Consider the following 20147-nt stretch of genomic DNA (forward strand, 5'->3'; position numbering starts at 1 on the left):
CAGTTGGAAAGTCCTGGTGAGTGAAGCCAGGCAGTGGGAAAGTCCTAACTGGGATGTTAGGCAGTGTGGAAAGTCCTGGTGAGTAAAGCCGGGCAAGGGAAAAATCCAGATGGATCAAGGGTGATCGGACATCTGGTGGGGAAAAGTCTAAGTGGGTCAAAAGGATTGACCGGACACTTAGCGGGGAGTGCTAGCAGGTCAAGGGAGTGACCAGATGCTAGGGATGATGTACCAACAGGTCAAGGTTGACCGGATGTTGGTGTGGAAGCCTTAGGTTTAGGGCTGAGAAGTTTGGATCGGTCTGGTGACCGATCCAGTGATACTGCGGTTGCCCTGATCGGTCTGGTGACCGATCAGAATCAGATCAGTGGCTCACTGATTGTAATCTGATCGGTCTGGAGACCGATCAGGAGGCAACGCAACCTCGCGAGAAGAAAGCCGTTGATCGATCTGCTGACCGATCCACCCATACCCTGATCGGTCGGCAGACCGATCAGGCATAGATCAGTGGCTGAGGAACCGAAGCCTGATCGGTCTATGGACCGATCAGGAGGTTCCCTGATCGGTCCACAGACCGATCAGGAGACGCCGATCAGACGAGGGACCGAAGCCTGATCGGTCTGTGGACCGATCAGGAGGTTCCCTGATCGGTCCATGGACCGATCAGGAATCTAGCCGTTGCGACGCAACGGCTAGTTCTCTGCTCTTCTTCTTCGCAGGTATAAAGGGGTCGAGGGCTGCTGCTGCACAAAAAACTCTTCTCTTTTCCTCCTTAGAACTTACGGTTCTGCTGCTGAAGTTTCAGCTTCAACTGAGCTTTGTTGAGCTCACTTCCGAAGCCCCGCGTGAGCTTCTTTCGGCTGAGTTGCTTGTTGGCATTCGTCCGTGAAGTTGTTGCTTCCAGGACTTCAGTCGACGACAAGAAGGCAAGCTTGTATTGTTACATTCATTGTATTTACTTCTTGTATTCTCTTGTACTCTTAGCTTGCTGTTGCAAGTGATTGTGGCGAGGTTTCTCCACCCACAAGGAGTTGATATTAGTCGGTTCTCCGGGGACTCATCCACCGACGGATTGATAGGGCTCGTCCACCTTACGGACACGCCGAGGAGTAGGAGTATCATCTCCGAACCTCGTTACATCCTTGCGTTAAGGTTTGATTTCTTCTCTTTCGTTTCTTTGTATTTTCCGCTGCGCTAACCCTAGTTTGTAGAAAGAAACGACGAATTGGGGTCGGCTATTCACACCCCCCTCTCTAGCCTCCGTACGAGAGATCCAACAAGTGGTATCAGAGCGAGGCCGCTCTTCGACGGATCAACACCCGGGGGAGCACGGGCTAGAGATGGATCTCTATGGAGAAGATGTCACGATTCAACCCTTCTACGAGTCTCACGACAACTTCACATATTGGAAGGTAAGGATGATGTATTTTCTTAGGACTAATATGTTAAATTGGTTTTGTGTACAAGAAGGGTTTTCCCCTCCGATGGATAAGGAAGGAAAACCTATCAAGAAGAAGGAGTGGACGAACGAGCAAATTCGACAATCCGAAATCAATGACGAGGTAACAAAAATTATTGAATTTGCTTTACCTAATAATGTTTTGTGCAAGATAGATAGGTACAACAACGCCAAGGAATCGTGGAACAATTTGACAAAATTCCATGAAGAGGAGCCTAGTGAGCCAAGTAGCTCACATCATGGAGGAAGCGAATTGGGAGTTGAGGGCTACTCAACATCCAAGGAAGAAGAGGAGGAGAGCTCTTGTTCAAGATCGGAGCAAGAAGAGGCATCTACCTCCGGAAGGGATGAAGAAGAAAGCTCATCTACATCCACAACCCTAGGTAACTCAAACACTGTGATTTCAAGCAAATTACACATAATGTGTTTTGAGTGTAGGAAGTTTGGGCACTACAAGAGTAAGTGTCCAAAGAGGGTTAGAAAGACTCCACCGGCACCAAAGGTCAAGGAAGCCGGAGTCCCGACATGCAAGAGCAAGAAGCACGTGGTGTGCTTCCAATGCAAGCAACGGGGACACTATAGGAGTCAATGTCCAAGGGGGAGGCAACCTCACAAGGACAAGAGGCCAAACACATGTAAAGGGGGAGCTAAGGCAAACCCTAAGGTAACATTTAAAGCTCATTCTTGCAATTCTAGTAGGATGCATGCTAGTAGTCTTATTGCCATTGTCAATAATGATAAGCATGTTAACACTAGAAATCGATACATGTGCTTAGGAGCCAAGCATGTTAGCCTAGATAAGAATAATTCTAGAAATCCTAACCCTAGAATTAACTCATCTAAGGCTAAGGAAAATCTAGATAGAAATCCCAAATCATCTAGACACATGCCTAGGAATACCTCAAAGAAAAATGATAAATCAAAACTTGAGGTATTAGAGAAAGAAAATCAAGTCTTGAGGTCAAGACTTGACTCTCTAGAAAAGGCTCTTAAGGATTTGACTCTAGGGTCTAGGGGTCAAAAACCCAAGTCCAAGGACAAGAAAGGTTTGGGTCACAAACCTAAGTCCCAATTGGTCAAGCCCACTTATCATAATGTTTCATTCGATTATGGAACAAAACCTAGGGCTAGGAAGACCATTACCAAGGTCACAAGGGGAGTCACCCCTATAGTTGACCTTGATGAGACCCAAATGACCAAGGCTTTAAAGCCTAAGAGGGTCATTAGGAGGGTTGCTAGGGAAGTTATCCCTAGTGAATATTTAGTGAACCCAATGAGCTCTAATAGGTATTGGGTTCCTAGGAGCATCTTCTCTACCCCATAGATGGGTTAGAGAGTGTCAACTCCGATTAGAAGGGTAGTTAACCCAACTTTGAGGAAATTGACACTCAAGGAGCATTTTCAAGGTTTGAGAACTTTTGAAAATGAAATGGAATTATCATTTACTCCTTTGAAGAGTTAAATGTGCCTAAAAGATTGGAAATTTCATTTTTAATCTCAATTGGCACAATTTGGGAAAATCTAGAGAACTCTCGAGGAAAAATGAAACATGCCAAGTTTTGAGGATAAATTTGATCTTTAGGTGGCATGAATTAATCTAGAGTTCAAGAAGTGTCAAAATTAGGATTTTGGCATTTTGGGGCAATCTAGGATTAAATGTGAAGTTAGCCAAGTGGTTAAGGATACTTAGATAGGTAATCTAGGTATATTTATTTATGCTAAATCTTGCCATGATTGTTTGCCTTCACATGTCATGACATCATGTTTAGTTTTATTATCATTTGAAATGTCATGATAATGCTTAGGCTAGTTTTTATGTCATGTTTATTTAAGTTTCAAACTTTATGCCATGACATCATGACATTGGCACATATTTTCATTTATGATACCATTTTATGCCATGTCATCATCTCTTGCATTAATAATCAATTGAATTGATTTAAGGATGAAAAACACATTTTGATATTGAGATCAAATTTGTGTTTAGAAAATGCATGAGACCTTAGTCTAAGATACCTAAACCCATATCTCACATCAAAATTGCCATGGATGTGTTTGATACACTTTAGATGTGTGTGAGATATTAGGATCATGAATTAGGATCAAGGTGCATAGTTCTTGTACCTAGATGAGCCTAATTCAAGAAATGGAGGATCATAGGGAAAGCTTGTGTACAAGTCATGTACATTTAGCCCTAAGATTATGGTCCTAAATTAAAAGGTTTAAAATCATTTTGAAATTGATTTGAAAAACCTTGATGAAGTCATTCTAGTGATAGCATTCATCATTGAACATTATGATACAAAGTTGAGTTAAACTTGAACTATTTCAAAGTTTTTGAACTTTGTATCAAGATTTGAAAATGGAAGCTATTTTCATAGAAAACTATTTTTCCATGATAGTGTATGATATGAGGAATGTATCCTCAAAGTTTCGTAATTTTTAGAATTTTCTGTAATTTTCTGTGAGTTTCTGAACTTCTCCCGGGGAGAAAATCAGAAATCTCTGATTTCAGAGGCTGGATCGGTCACCGGACCGATCCAGGGAAGGCTGATCGGTCTGGTGACCGATCGACGTCCTGATCGGTCCGGTGATCGGTCTGGGGACCGATCCAGGGGGCTTCTGATCGGTCTGCGGACCGATCAGTGCGTGCCAGTTTCCGATTTTCAGTAGGTGTCTGAAATTTCAGTTTTTGGGAGTGAGTTTCGGGTTTCTAAAGGTTTGAAACTCTCCAAGACATTGTTGGTGCAATGGTCAAGGGGGAGTTGACCTTTAGGGGGAGTTTTACCTAATTGTCAAGGGAGAGTTGACTTTTAGGGGGAGTTTTTACTCCTTAAGACTTTTGAGGATTAGTGATATGAGATTATCACTAAGTTGATTGTTGAGTTTAGTATCAAGGGGGAAATTAAGAGTTTCAATGAAAGGTATGAGACTTTCATTAGGAAGAAACTCTTGACCTTGATACCCTCCTTTTTCTTTTTGATGTGTGTCAAAAAGGGGAGAGTGTTCATTGGAGAATTATTGGAGAACCTAAGTTAGGTTATCGGGTTAACCTAAGCTAGGGGAAGAATGTCAAGGAATGTTCAAGGAAGAACATTGGAATTCTTTTTGATGTGTGTCAAAAAGGGGGAGAATTATTGGAGAACCCAAGTTAGGTTATCGGGTTAACCTAAGGGGAGAATGTCCAGAGAATGTTCAAGGAAAGAACATTGGACATTGGAAGATGGTTGGAAAACCTAAGTTAGGTTATCAGGTTAACCTAACTTGATTATGGGTTTTGTCAAACATCAAAAAGGGGGAGATTGTTGGTGCAACCTTAGGTCAAGGTTGACCTGGTTGACCCGACTCGAGGTGACTTGACTCGAGTTGTATTTTGATGTTTGACTTGGGAAGATTGTCGGTGCAACCTTAGGTCAAGGTTGACCTAGTTGAGTTGCATGTTGATGTTTGACACTCGTGAGAGAGTTCTATTCTTGATATGGGACAAGAATAGATGTTTGGGAGATTATTGGTGCAACCGTAAGTCAAGGTTGACTTGGTTGACCTGATTCGGGAAAAAGTCCAAGTATGGAGACTTGGCTACGGGAAAAGTCCAAGTATGGAGACTTGACACTGGAAAAGTCCAAGTATGGAGACTTGGCACGGAGAAGTCCAAGCAGGGAGCTTGGCACGAGGGAAAGTCCTAACTGGGATGTTAGGCAGTTGGAAAGTCCTGGTGAGTGAAGCCAGGCAGTGGGAAAGTCCTAACTGGAATGTTAGGCAGTTGGAAAGTCCTGGTGAGTGAAGCCAGGCAGTGGGAAAGTCCTAACTGGGATGTTAGGCAGTGTGGAAAGTCCTGGTGAGTAAAGCCGGGCAAGGGAAAAATCTAGATGGATCAAGGGTGATCGGACATCTGGTGGGGAAAAGTCTAAGTGGGTCAAAAGGATTGACCGGACACTTAGCGGGGAGTGCTAGCAGGTCAAGGGAGTGACCAGATGCTAGGATGATGTACCAACAGTCAAGGTTGACCGGATGTTGGTGTGGAAGCCTTAGGTTTAGGGTCGAGAAGTTTGGATCGGTCCGTGACCGATCCGGTGATATCGGTTGCCTCGATCGGCCGTGACCGATCGTAATCGATCGCTGGCTCACGATTGAATCGATCACCGAGACCGATCGAGGCAACGCAACCTCGCGAAGAAAGCCGTTGATCGATCTGCCGACCGATCCATACTACTGATCGGTCGGCGGACCGATCGTGCATAGATCGCTGGTCGAGGAATGATCGGCTATGGACCGATCGGAGCCTCGATCGGTCCACGCATCGTGAGACGCCGATCGGCGAGGGACGAAGCCGATCGGTCTGTGGACCGATCAGGAGGTTCCCTGATCGGTCTGTGGACCGATCAGGAGGTTCCCTGATCGGTCCATGGACCGATCAGGAATCTAGCCGTTGCGACGCAACGGCTAGTTCTCTGCTCTTCTTCTTCGCAGGTATAAAGGGGTCGAGGGCTGCTGCTGCACAAAAAACTCTTCTCTTTTCCTCCTTAGAACTTACGGTTCTGCTGCTGAAGTTTCAGCTTCAACTGAGCTTTGTTGAGCTCACTTCCGAAGCCCCGCGTGAGCTTCTTTCGGCTGAGTTGCTTGTTGGCATTCGTCCGTGAAGTTGTTGCTTCCAGGACTTCAGTCGACGACAAGAAGGCAAGCTTGTATTGTTACATTCATTGTATTTACTTCTTGTATTCTCTTGTACTCTTAGCTTGCTGTTGCAAGTGATTGTGGCGAGGTTTCTCCACCCACAAGGAGTTGATATTAGCCGGTTCTCCGGGGACTCATCCACCGACGGATTGATAGGGCTCGTCCACCTTACGGACACGCAGAGGAGTAGGAGTATCATCTCCGAACCTCGTTACATCCTTGCGTTAAGGTTTGATTTCTTCTCCTGTTTTCTTTCTGCATTTAGTTTCCGCTGCGCTAACCCTAGTTTGTAGAAAGAAACGACGAATTGGGGTCGGCTATTCACACCCCCCTCTCTAGCCTCCGTACGAGAGATCCCAACAGTGTGTGGATCCTTGGATTAGTCACCTCTTATTGAGGTGGATACCAAGTAAATGATAGTTTTTAGCATTGTGAGTGTTTGTCTTCGAGTATTCCGCTACACAACAACAAGACAAAGTAAACCGACGCAAGCACGACGAAACGCTATTCACCCCCCCTCTAGCGGGCACATCGGTCCCAACAACATGGCTGACATTTTCATAAAACCCTTACTTGAACTTGAGTTTAGTACACTTAGAAGGCAAATAGGGATGTGCTTAGTAGAATAGAGGTTGTTTCTAAAAATTGATTCTTCGTTTTCAATTTCAAAATACTTTGATTTCAAATCCTAGGAAAAATATTTTCAAAATCACAATTTTATTAGTTTTTCAAAATATTAGCCTAGGAATTTAACCCTAAAAAGAATGTACTCCTAGTTTCAGCCAGAGCATCTCACAAGCACACTAGGATTACCTTGCTTGTGTATGAAAAACACATAGAATGGTGTGAAATGTATAGGGTACTGCCTGGACTTAAGAATGCTTATGTTTGTGCATCAACATAAGTCTGGGCAATAAATACTAAAATCATATTAATCAAGTTAAGTGATCCATACTTAGTCAAAACTAACTAGAACATTTACTTAACTTAACTAACCAAGTGAAAGTTAGTACCTCTTGGTAAATAGCAAGTAACTAAAGGTTACACAGTTGGTTGTTAGTAAACAATTTGGTTATTCATGCTTGGACTATAAGACTTTAAATTTTCTTTAGTTGGCTGGACTCAAGGGGGAGTGAGAAAAATAATAATAATAATATATTGTTTTATCTAATTTTAAAATTATTTTTGACTTGAATTTAAAATTATTCGTGATTTTAAAACAAAATTATTTTAACTTGAAAATTATATTTTTTTTAGAAAATTATTTTTACTTGAATTTCAAATCATTTTACTTGGATTTAAAAATTATTTTTGATTTGAACTTAAAAATAATTTTATACTTAAGATTTGATTAAATTATTTTGAAGTCTGAATTAAAAATCTGACCTTAATATTCTTCAAAATGTTTTTCAATTCTGACTAAGTACTCACTAAAACTTCAATTTAAATTAACTTGATTTTAATCCTGAATTTAATTTAACTTGCAAACCTATTATTTTAAATTTTTGACTACATAATATTTGTTAAGCCATTACTTTAACTACTGATTTCAAACAACAGATGCTTCCTTCCAAGGGGAGCAAACTATCATTTCTTTTCATCTCTTTTTATATTTTATATTTTTGATATATGACAAAGGGGGAGAGGAAAGTGAAAGTAAAAGTGTAAGTAAATGTAAATAAAAGCGAAAACTAGAACATGTTAAGTCTAGTTGCAATTACTCGATTCTTAATACTGCATCTATACTTTTTGAGTACTTTTGATTTACTTAACTTTGAATTTTATTGTCATAATCAAAAGGGGAAGATTGTTGGTGCAGAAAGCATCTGACGATCGAACCTAAGTTTTGATAATGGAAAAGAGTTCAAAGTTAAGGTTATTTGTTATCTAATGTGTTTGAATGAGCTTGCAAGAAAGTCCTAAGTGTACTTAGGCAAAAATCCTAGCTGTGGTTAATCAGGTGGAAAACCCAAGGGGGTGGTAACCCTAGGTCCTAGGGGGTGGTAACCCTAGGCGGGAAGTCTTAGCGGGTCGAGGGCTTCGGGCAAAAGTCCTAGAGTTAAGGACTCTAGGTGGAAAGTCCTAGTGTCGCGAATCAGGTGAAAGATTGGGCGGGTCGTGGAGCGGGCGTCCAGCAGAAAATCCTGGAGCCTCGAGTGCTGAGCAAAAGTCCAATTGGTCTGGAGGATCAACTGGCAACAGGTATACTCTCCTGAGTAGAGTAGGTGAAAATGCGCTCCCCGATGAGGGAACAGTAGGCGTCAGTTCGACCTAGAGTTTCTGGAGGAAATTCGAAGTCAGAACCGGACGGTCTAAAGGCTGTCAACTTATTTGTTTGATATTATTTGCTACTTGTCTAACTCTGTTTTGCAGGGAACTAACTATTCTGCAGGGTCGTACTTAGCCTTGATCGGTCGACCGAACAGCCAGATCGGTCGATCGAACCCCAGCACAACTGGATTAGATTTCTAGATTGCAGGCCGGGTTCGATCGAGGGATCGATCGACCGAACCCGGGGATTGATCAACCGAACCCGGGGATCGATCAACCAAACCAAGGATATGGGTTGACTTGATCGAAGCGGGGTGATCAGATTGGATGAGGAGGAGATCATCTAATCGGTCGACCGAACATGGGGATCGATCGACCGATCCGCTTCAGGTCAAACCTGATCCCGAGTTTCGAGGATCTGGATCAGATCTAAAGAGGCTATAAAAAGGAGCCTCGGGCAGCACTTCGAAGACAATGAAAAATAGAACAACTTGTGCTCCTGTGCGCTGCTCCGAACGCCTCAACAACGCTCTGCTGTTCTGATAATCGACAACTACTTTCTTCATTTTGTATTGTTCGTATAATCATTTTTTATTCTGTAATTGTACTTACATTCCTGTAAAGAATTTCAGATCTATAGTGATTGTCCAATGAAAGCGATCAACGATCACGGGCCTTGGAGTAGGAGTCGCCACAAGCTTTGAACCAAATAAAAGAAACAGTGTTAGCGTTGATTCTGTGTTTATTACTTTTCTGCTGCATATTTACTCGATAGTTTTTAGAAATGAATGAAATAGGCACGAGCATTATTCACCCCCCCCTCTCTAGCGCTTTTGATCCAACATGTTTTACATCAAAAATAGCTTTGTTCTGATATCTGAGTAAAAAATTATGACATACGGAAGTTTGCTCTATTGAAATTTCCTTATTGTCTAGCATCTGATCAACCTTACCTTCCAGGACTTCACGCCTCATCACTAAGTGTCCAGTCATGCATGACCCATTTAAATTTTCTGCCTCGTGCTAAGTGTCCGGTCCTCCGTGACCCACTTGAATTTTTCGTCTCGTGCTAAGTGTCTGGTCTTTCATGACCCACTTGAACTTCCCTCTTGTCGACTCCCCATTTGACTTTCTATCATTAAATGTTTGGTCAACCTTGACTCACTTAAATTTTTCTCTTGCCAATTTTTCACTTGGACTTTCTTATTGGACTTTTGGTATTCAGTCAATCTTAACATACTTGACTTCTTTACCATCAGTATCTGATCAACCTTAACCTACTTGACATCTTATAATATATTGACCAAATATTGAAATCTAAACTCGAATCAACCTGAGCTTGGTCAATCTTGATTTGAGGTAGATTGCACCAACATGCTCGAATAGGTTTTATGATCAATTTTCAACGGGTGTAAAATACCTAATTGGATGTCTAACCTAATACAAAGAGCTATTATGATAGGGCAAAATATTTTTCTTGATTTACTTACATATATCTTATCGTGGGACTTGACCACTTGAAATAAGCGACTCATTGCTCCAAAAGTATTTCCCAATGAAACTATGTCACACACAAGTCGCCAACATCCGGAATTAATCCAGATCAGTTGGGAGTTGTTCCTGGAGAGCTGACGATGAATTCTTTAAACTCCATGAAATGCGAAATTGAACACTACGCACAGCATATATAGCTAGCAAAGTGAGCTTCCAACAGATGCAAGAAACACATTGTTAAACATAAATCCAATATAAATTTATTATAAAAAAAATGATAATCTCAATTAGTCTAATTAATTATACCTGGAATGACCGGTCCGTCTCGATAGAAGTTTCTCATCAGCCATCAGTATAAATCAAGAAACGCGCCCGACGGACAGTCCAAGAGTCCAACATCATTTGATTATGACCTCCAGAGACGGATTTATATTTGGGCAGCCCTGGGCTGTAGCCCCGCCCAAGTATACCATTAATCCAAATGGTGTAATTCTTCTAGGGGTGCATGCATGTGAAATGATGATTCATTTCTGTAGGGGCTAGTTAATTAATATTAAATCAAAACATGTCAGTCCAAACAAATTAGGTGAGAAAATCATAAATCACTTCATTTTTTTTTCTTCACCAAATCACATAAAAATAATATTTTAATTATTGTTTCCTTTAAAATAATTCCTTAAAAAAATCTATCCATCATATAAACGATCAAATCATATAATAATTTTATTATATTAATAAAAAAACATAAATTGAATGTATGAATTTATTCTAATCAACATATGGAACAATGAACTTTCAAATTAATTAACTATGTTCATCGTCCTCACCCGTCCTCCTTGATATTATCTTCCTCTATTGCCTCGCTTACTCGTCCTCATATAATTTTTTTGTTGGCACTCACAACCACGTCCACTCCCTTCGTGGCCAGGCCCTCGCCTCCAGAGGCGTATTCGTCAACATAACTACCCTTGACTATCATGACCGGATTGAGGTGTCGTCCACACTGGCATGCCTTTATGTCGACACCAGAAGCAACTATGAATTGAGGTCTTGCACGAGACACTCAAGTATGGCCTCACGTCACGCTCGTGGACTGATTACCTTTAGCTCAAAGTCTACGGCACACTCTCTAACATCGATGGCAATGATCACTCTTAAATTTTCAACATTTACGAATTAAATATTATTATCGGTAAAATAACTTAACAGTTTATTAAATAATGAAAATAATATATTTAATTAAAATTTAAAATTTGGTAAAATATACGAAAAGATAAGATGATAATATGCCCGCGAAGTAAATTTGGACCTCTTTTATGGTGTTCTTAGCTGACTCAATCAATTTGAGATCAGCCCAGGTCACTTCTAATTTCTAGATCCGTCCCTGATGACCTCTATTTGCAGGAAAAATTCTTACAATTACGCTATAGCTGGGATAGAAGCGCGGGTGCCTGGGTGACAACTTGGATGTCCAACCGTGTCACCATAGCCCCGGGGACAAAAATAATAATCTCAGTTATCATTGAGGATCTCTGGGGTTGACCGATCCAACCCCACGAAAGTTTTCCACAGGTCATCAGGGTAAATAGGGAAGCGCACACGACAGCCAGCCCAGAAGCAAGAAGCCCAAAATCCTTTGGTTGCACCATCCATTTGGAGGAAAATTTTTTATAAATACGTCGTAGCTGTGGTTCAAACTATAGGTATCTGAGTAACAACCTAAATATCCTATTACAATAGTATAACCCCGGAGACCAATATAAACTTATTGTAAAAAAAATGATAATCTCAGTTATCCTCATTGACTATCTCTTAGGGTGATCGACCCGACCCCACGGAAGTTTCCCACCGGCTATCAGGGTAAATCGGGAAACGCACACGGCGACCAGCCCAGAAGCTCAACATCATTTGATTACGCCCCCTCCGCTATTTGAAGGAAAAATTTCTGTAAATACGTCGTAGTTGAAGTTCGAATCATGGATATCTGGATGATGACCTCAATGTCCTATCACGATACCATGACCCCGGGACCCAATATAAACTTATTGTAAAAAAATAATTAATTAGGCTGGGTAACGTTTAGCCTGGGGTGATTGGTCCGGCCCCACGGAAGTTTCCCACCGGTCACCAGGATAAATCGAGAAGCGCTCGCAGCGGACAGCTCAAGAGCTCAGCATCCTTTAGTTGTGTACCCCATTTAAAGAAAAAATTCTTACAAATTTATCATAATTGATACGATCAAATTACAAATATTTAGATGATAATATGAATATCTTTACTGCTGCATCATAATTCGGGATCAATATAAATTTATTGTAACAACTATTAGGAGTTGATACAATATTTTAAAAATTATTAAATGGTTGCTAAACTATTTTTTATGGGCATTTAATGATCAAAATGGGATAAGAATTTCTCGGTATAAAAAATATATTAGATTCCCTTTCATTTTCGCCCAGATAGAAGGCTTTTACACCGTTTCAACCCATCCATTTCCATTTCTACTTTCCTGTTTTTTTTTCAATTTTTCTAAATCAAGACTAATTGTCTAATATCCATGAGACAATTTTATGTACGGATTGAAAACAGTTTGTACTTGCTATTTATTTGATTGCATGCATTGAATATACGATTCGTTCGTCCCCTGTCAAGCCAACGTAATACAGATAAATCATGGATAAAAATAAAAGAAAAAGTAACGTATGATTTTTTTTTCTTTTATTACCTTTATTTCACTGCTGTTTTTGTAATGCTTCTCTTATGGAAAAGAATCAATCGAATCCGTGGAGGCAACGAGCCATCATTAATATTTTCAATTTATTTTCCCCCTATATAAACATATATAGATCATCCCTTCTTCGCATTCCTTCGCAGCAAACTCAAAATTGCAAGTGAGATAAGAGCCATGATCGCTCAAAAGGCTTATTGCCTCATAGGACGGTTAGACTAAAAGATCAGCATCTTTTAAGTTAGAACCGATGATAACCTCAGTTAATCTTAATTAGAGAAAAAAATCTTACAAATACGTCATACCTGGAGATCGAACCATGGGTACCTGGGTGACAACTTGGATGTCCTACCGTGACATGATAGCTTCGGGAACAAAGTAATAATCCCAGTTAACCACATTGACTATCCCTAGGTGACCGACCCGATCCCACGAAATTTTTTTACCGGCCACCAGGGTAAATCGAGAAGCGCATGCGACAGACAACTCAGAAGTCTAGCATTTTTTAGTTGCACCCTCCATTTGAAAGAAAAATTTCTATAAATACATCGTAGTTGGAGTTCAGACTATAAATTTCTGGGTGACAATTTAAATATCCTATCACGATACTATAGCCCCGGAGACCAATATAAACTTATTATAAAAAAAATGATAGTTCCAGTTAGCCTCATTGACTATTCCTAGGGATGACCGGCCCGATCCCACGAAAATTTCTCACCGGTCACCAAGATAAATCGAGAAGCGCACGCGGTAGGCCCAATATACTTTGATTATACCCTTATATTTGGAGGAAAAATTTCTACAAATACGTCATAGCTGATATTCAAACCGTGAATATTTGAATGATAATCTCAATATTCTACTACGGTACCGTGACCCCGGGACCCAATATAATCTTATTAATAAAAGATAGATCCGTTACCTTAGCGGCCCCCTAGTGCCGGCCAATATAATCTTATTAATAGCAACTATTAGTAGTTGATACAATATTTTAAAAACTATTAAATGGTTGCTAAACTATTTTTTATGGCCATTTAATGATCAAAATAGGATAAGGATTTCTCGGTATAAAAAAATATATTAGATTCCCTTTCATTTTCGCCCAAATAGAAGGCTTTTACACCGTTTCAACCCATTCATTTCCATTTCTACTTTCCTGTTTTTTTCAATTGTCTAAATCAAGACTAATTGTCTAATATCCATGAGACAATTTTATGTACGGATTGAAAACAATTTGTACTTGCTATTTATTTGATTGCATGCATTGAATATACGATTCGTTCGTCCCCTGTCAAGCCAACGTAAAACAGGTAAATCATGGATAAAAATAAAAGAAAAAGTAACGTATGATTTTTTTCCCCTTCTATTACCTTTATTTCCCTGCTGTTTTTGTATTGCCTCTCTTATGGAAAAGAATCAATCGAATCCGTAGAGGCAACGAGCCATCATTAATATTTTCAATTCATTTTCCCCCTATATAAACATATGTAGATCATCCCTTCTTCGCATTCCTTCGCAGCAAACTCAAGATTGCAAGTGAGATCAGAACCATGATCGCTCAAAAGGCTTATTGCCTCATAGTACTAATCGTCTCAGCTATTTTTACGATTTCCACAAGTAATCTAGCTCTCTTAGTTTGTTTATTTCATTATAACTTTCCTAAATGTGGATAAGTAAGGGCAATGGACTTTCAAAAGTAGGGTAGTGAAATGGTAATAGTGAAACTAGAAGGAGAATTTTGGAAAGTAGATAACATACGAGGAGTAAAATGAATGATATGTTTTCTTTGCAACAGGAGTGGAATCCATCGGCGTTTGCTATGGGACGCTCGGCGACAACTTGCCGCCGCCGGCCGAGGTCGTAGCCATGTTCAAATCCAAAGGAATCGGCAGCATGAGGATCTACGACCCCAACCACGATATACTGGGGGCCCTGGCAGGCTCCGGCATCGCCCTGACCATCGGGCCCTTGAACCAGGACATCCGATCGATGGCCGCCGACTATGCGGCGGCGCAAGCATGGGTGGCCGCCCACATCCAACCCTACGTCAAAACCGTCAACTTCCGCTACATCAACATCGGCAACGAGATCATCCCCGACCCGTTGGCTCAGTTCATCCTCCCCGCCATGAACAACGTCCAGAAAGCGCTCTTCTCCAGCAACATCAACCACATCAAAGTCAGCACCTCGGTGTCGGCCAGCGTGTTGGGGGCTTCCTTCCCGCCCTCCAATGGCCATTTCCACGACCAGGCGGCAGCGATCCTCAACCCCATCGTGCAGTTCCTCGTCGCCCACGGGTCGCCGCTCCTCGTCAACATCTACCCTTACTATGCCTACGCGAGCCAGCCGGATCAAATCCCGCTGTCCTACGCCTTGTTCAACTCCACCGGAGTGGTGATGCGCGACGGGAACTTAGGGTACCAGAATTTGTTCGACGCGATGGTGGATACGCTCGTGGCGGCTTTGGAGAAAGCCGGCGGAGGGAACGTGGGCCTGGTGGTCTCCGAGATTGGTTGGCCGTCGAACGGCGGCTTCGGGGCGAACGCCGACAGCGCCCGCGTCTTTAACAAGAATTTGATCAACCATGCGTCCAAAGGGACGCCGAGGAGGCCTGGGGTTCCGATCGAGACCTACTTGTTCGCCATGTTCAATGAAAACCAAAAAGGTCCGGCGGAGATAGAGAAGTTCTTCGGTCTGTTCTACCCGGATAAGACGCCTGTGTATCCTATAAGGTTCGTCTGACCGATCAGGTGGAATTTTCCCTTCTTTTAGTCATCGATCAATCGTGTTTTATTTGAATAAATTGGATCTTGAATAATGAATTATTCTTCGAATTGCTTGAATGATTTTTTTTATATATATATATATATATAATGTCTTAAATTTGAAGAATATTAAAACAATATCTTATCTTATTTTTAAATTAAAAATAAAATAGGTGGGACCATTTATCTCCACCCATCTATATTAAGGAATCATCCCCTGTACAATAAAAAAATGATTAAGAGGATTGGATTGCTCTTATAGCCTTTAGCTAAAACGTAAAGTAAAAATTATTTTTACTTACTCAAAATTATTATATATGATTATCAAAATTATTAGATGAAAAAAAAAATTAAGCGAGCAGCCCAAGAGTCCAGTATTTTTTAATTGGGTGTCCCCGTTATAGCTAAGATTTAAATCACGGATATCTAAATAACAACCTGAATATCTTATCACTGCACCATACTCCCGAGGGCTACTTTTACAAAATTATTAGATGGAGTTATTATAATATACTCCCGAGGGCTACTTTTACAAAATTATTAGATGGAGTTATTATAATATACTCCCGAGGGCTACTTTTACAAAATTATTAGATGGAGTTATTATAATATGTAGGTAAAATCTTTTGATCAAATCCTAACTTTAGCAGGTAATTTTGATTCAATTTAATTATATTATAATAATTTTAAATAAAATCAGCTCTGACTAAAATTGGTAGAGTATGTAGAAGTTTTATTTAAAATTATAGAAAACGTAAAAATATTTTTAGAATGAAAAATAGAAAATATTTTGAGTGTTTTTTTAATAAAAATTACTCATTTCTTATATATATATATATATATATATATATATATATATATAGAGAGAGAGAGAGAGAGAGAGAGAGAGAGAGGGGGGGGGGGGGGGGGAATGTTCCTGGCCATAATCTTGCCATCTCCTTCATTCCTTGCTTCACTGCCACTCACTCCGGTACAAATTCCACCAACCGAACGCACGATGCTAAGGATTTGTTCTGTTTAAGTTGATGGCGCACTCGTCCCTGCCGCAAGTTCGCCTCAATGTTGCGTTTCGCTCGCGGCCTCTGCTCCTGCCTATGCTGCCGTAGTCGTGTCCTCGCCGTTGCGGCCCCCTCCGCACCGAACAACGGCCGACTCGGCGAAGGCATCACGCATCGCACCGTCTTCATGAACGACATCAACATGCACGTTTCGGAAAAGGGTGACGAGCCGGTTGTCCTCCTCCTCCACGGCTTCCCGGAGCTGTGGTACACTTGGCGTCACCAGATGCACCGCCTCGCCGCGCTAAGGTATCGCACCGTCGCGCCCGACCTCCGCGGGTTCGGCGACACCGAGGCCCCGGCCGACCACAGGGATTACTGTTGAATAAGTGAATGGAGAAGAAATTGAATAGGAAAGAGGCTCCATTGTGAATGGGACTTTAGTCCCACATTGGAAGTTTCAAGGCACTTTGTTGGTTTATATTGATTCACATACATTGAGGTTGTGAACAAATGCATGGGGAGAGGCTCTCTCTCACGCGTGGGTGCGGAGGGGGGGGGGTGCAAATCCAGGGCGCGGATTTGCACTGAATCAAGTTGATTTGTGTGCGCGCGCGACTTGCGCACACGAATGTCGGACTGGTCGGGGCAAATGTGAAACGGATGCATTAAATTCGAGATTAATGCAGAATAAAACTGACCGAGTAATAATGAGTGAAACGGCGTTTCACTGCTCGGCTAATATGATCATTAACTCTGGCCATTGATGATCCGAGCTCCTTTATAAGGAGGCTCATCCAGCACAGTAACTCCTGCTCAACGGAGTGCCCGTGATAGTAATCGAATGTCATTCAGTTCATCATGACCACCAATGCTTGGTCGGATTCACGGTCTGCCGTTATATCCTGGGAAACAGACGACCCTTGTAAGCCTCGAAGCACAGCCGGAGGTGGGCGAATCTGTTTCAAGGAAACTGCGACTCTTGCAAGCCTCGGTCAGTTTTCCCGGTGTCCAGTCTCCTCGCCTGATCTGTCTTTTGCCAGATCAAGTGTAGACCTGGTCTTCCGCTCTGCAGTTCTGGTTTGGCGCTCTGCAGACCTGTTCTACCTCTCTGGTCTTCCGCTCTGCAGATCTGCGCTGCCTCTCTGATCTGCTGCTCTGGTCTGCCGCTCTGTAGACCTACCTTGCTGCTCTGGTCTGCCGCTCTGATCTTCCGCACTGCAGCTCTAGTCTGCTGCTCTGTAGACCTGTCCTGCCGCTCTGCTGTCCTGGTCTTCCGCTCTGCTGACCTGTTCTACCTCTCTGGTCTTCCGCTCTGCAGATCTGCGCTGCCTCTCTGATCTGCTGCTCTGGTCTGCCGCTCTGGTCTGCCGCTCTGTAGACCTACCTTGCTGCTCTGGTCTGCCGCTCTGATCTTCCGCACTGCAGCTCTAGTCTGCTGCTCTGTAGACCTGTCCTGCCGCTCTAGTCTGCTGCTCTGTAGACCTGTCCTGCCGCTCTGCCGCTCTGGTCTTCCGCTCTGCAGATCTGCGTTGCCTCTCTGATCTGCTGCTCTGGTCTGCCGCTCTGTAGACCTACCTTGCTGCTCTGGTCTACCGCTCTGATCTTCCGCACTGCAGCTCTAGTCTGCTGCTCTGTAGACCTGTCCTGCCGCTCTGCTGTCCTGGTCTTCCGCTCTGCTGACCTGGTCTTCCACTCTGCTGGTCTTCCGCTCTGCAGACCTGGTCTTTCATTCTGCACTTTACAGAAATCAGCCCTTACTGGCAGCCTAAGATTATCCGCTCAGTTCATTTCAACTGTAAGTTGAATTTAATTCAGTGTAACTTAAATTCAACTAATACCCATAAATCTCCGACACTAGATTGTTTGTGTACAACAATTACTCCATTTTCCATATTGTCGGCGATCTGATTGAGCTTATTGATAACCTCGGCCAAGATCAAATTGTTCCGCTGATTTTTTGTTCTCTTGCTCCCCTCCCAAAGCCCCGATTCTTGCTGTTGGCATGACATTGTGTTTTCAGTGAGTGCACATCATGTGTTTGTTGTGGGGCATGACTGGGGTTCAATGGTCGCGTGGAATTTGAGTATGTTCCGGCCGGACAAGGTGAGGGCGATGGTGAATCTGAGCCAAGCCTTCACCCCTCGGAATCCAACAAGGAAGTCACTTGAGCACTTGCGGTCTGCATTCGGAGATGATTACTACATCTGTAGGTTCCAGGTATCAATTCGTCGCTTCAATATCGATAAGTTTCTTGTTCATGCCCTTCTATTCAATATTGCCAAGTTATTGTTCACGCCTATCCATTCGAGTTTCAATGTTGCCAAGTCAGTCCCCAGGGCGTAGTACAGCTGGGGGCGTATGATTTCGTGATCGAAAGGTACAGGATTCGATCCTCGGGGTGTCATTACCTGGGATTAACATCCCGGCTATACGCTTTCAGCTGTGTATCAGTATTTACCTCCTTTCATATCTATGGAATCGACTCTAGGGATCGCTGATATGACGATTCCATATTTTTTTTTCAATGTTGCCAAGTCATTATTCGTCCTCTCAATTCGTTCGCTTTTTTAGAATTGCCAACTCACTGTATCTACTTTTTTTAATAATTCACAAATCATGCACCTGCCAATTTACCATTTTTTTTCCTTTCTAATTCTCTCGACGATTGAAATTTTATTATTTTTGACAGATAAGAAGGATATGCCATTTGATTCGTAATGTGTGATCTAATTAAAGAATAATTTTGGATTGAAATGAATTGTCTTGAAGACACAGGTTGTGTGGCACCTTGATAATTTTTTTGGACTTCAAAACCAAAAATAAAGTTAGATTTGGACTCCCCACACTCTTAGAGCACATCTCGGATCTTAGATTATCAATCGAGTTGTGATAGGTCTGTTAGTGTGTGTATTTATGTGCCAAGATACTTTTTATGTATTTTGTGGATAATTTTTTAATAAAAGTAAGAATTTATCATTAATTATTTATTTTTCTATACGTATATGATTAATGATAAAGTCCCATAGATTAATGAGTATATTAATATGAAAACAGTCCTTAATCGGATAGATATCTAGAGGGGACATGGATATCTAAATCAACGCTGAGTATGACTAGGTCGAGATAGACCGAGGGATGGATATCCAAGTTGTACTTGGGGGTGCCTTGAGTTTAGAAGTACACTGGACATGACCCATTCAAGAGGAGACCACATATTAAGCATCATTAGTTATTCCTCTTATGAACGAGTGTAACTGATCTTTTGACTTGAAATCTTCATTTATTCTATGCATGGAGTTATGTACTTTGACGTCGTTAAAAGTGGTCTTTAATCGGATTGTGATTAATACGGTAGTTGGGTGTATGACAAAGCATAGAGAGAATAGTGTTGAGTCAATAGATGATTAATCGCTCTCTTGGATTAGGAGTTAACATCCTGGCCGCTTGATAGAGATATTAGTGACTCAAAATCCATGGTCATGGGAGGAATGATTTATCATTCAAGAGGAGTCTATTATATCTTGGAAATCAAGTAAAACAATTAATTTGATAATGATACATAATATACCGAATTAATTGGGATGTAGGCTTAGATGAAAAGATTGAATTACACAGTAATCGGTTCATAGTGGTTTACAGTTTATGACTGATATTAATTTTATCGCGTTGGGTGGCTAAAAACTGTTGCTAGATGGTTATCTTAGTCTGTGTATGAATTTACACTACCTTCGTGTATAAACCTATAGGGTCGCACA

The 20147-nt window shown here is 41.7% G+C and overlaps 2 protein-coding genes across 2 annotated transcripts in view; both read left to right on the forward strand.

The window, feature by feature from the left end:
* LOC121991517 (glucan endo-1,3-beta-glucosidase-like) overlaps positions 1–15368 on the forward strand; it is a 41313-nt gene extending 25945 nt beyond the window's left edge. The window contains exon 2 of the mRNA XM_042545511.1: positions 14422–15368. Within this exon, the coding sequence (XP_042401445.1) occupies positions 14422–15368 (947 nt within the window). The remainder of the gene's footprint in view (positions 1–14421) is intronic.
* Positions 15369–16450: 1082 nt separating this feature from the next.
* On the forward strand, positions 16451–18735 carry LOC121991518 (bifunctional epoxide hydrolase 2-like). Its single transcript, XM_042545512.1, has 3 exons — positions 16451–16755; positions 18260–18321; positions 18413–18735. The coding sequence occupies exons 1-3, from the start codon at positions 16451–16453 to the stop codon at positions 18733–18735; spliced, it is 690 nt and encodes a 229-aa protein (XP_042401446.1).
* Positions 18736–20147: the final 1412 nt, after the last annotated feature.

This window comes from Zingiber officinale, chromosome 6B (genome assembly GCF_018446385.1).
Source record: "Zingiber officinale cultivar Zhangliang chromosome 6B, Zo_v1.1, whole genome shotgun sequence".
NCBI lineage: Eukaryota > Viridiplantae > Streptophyta > Magnoliopsida > Zingiberales > Zingiberaceae > Zingiber > Zingiber officinale.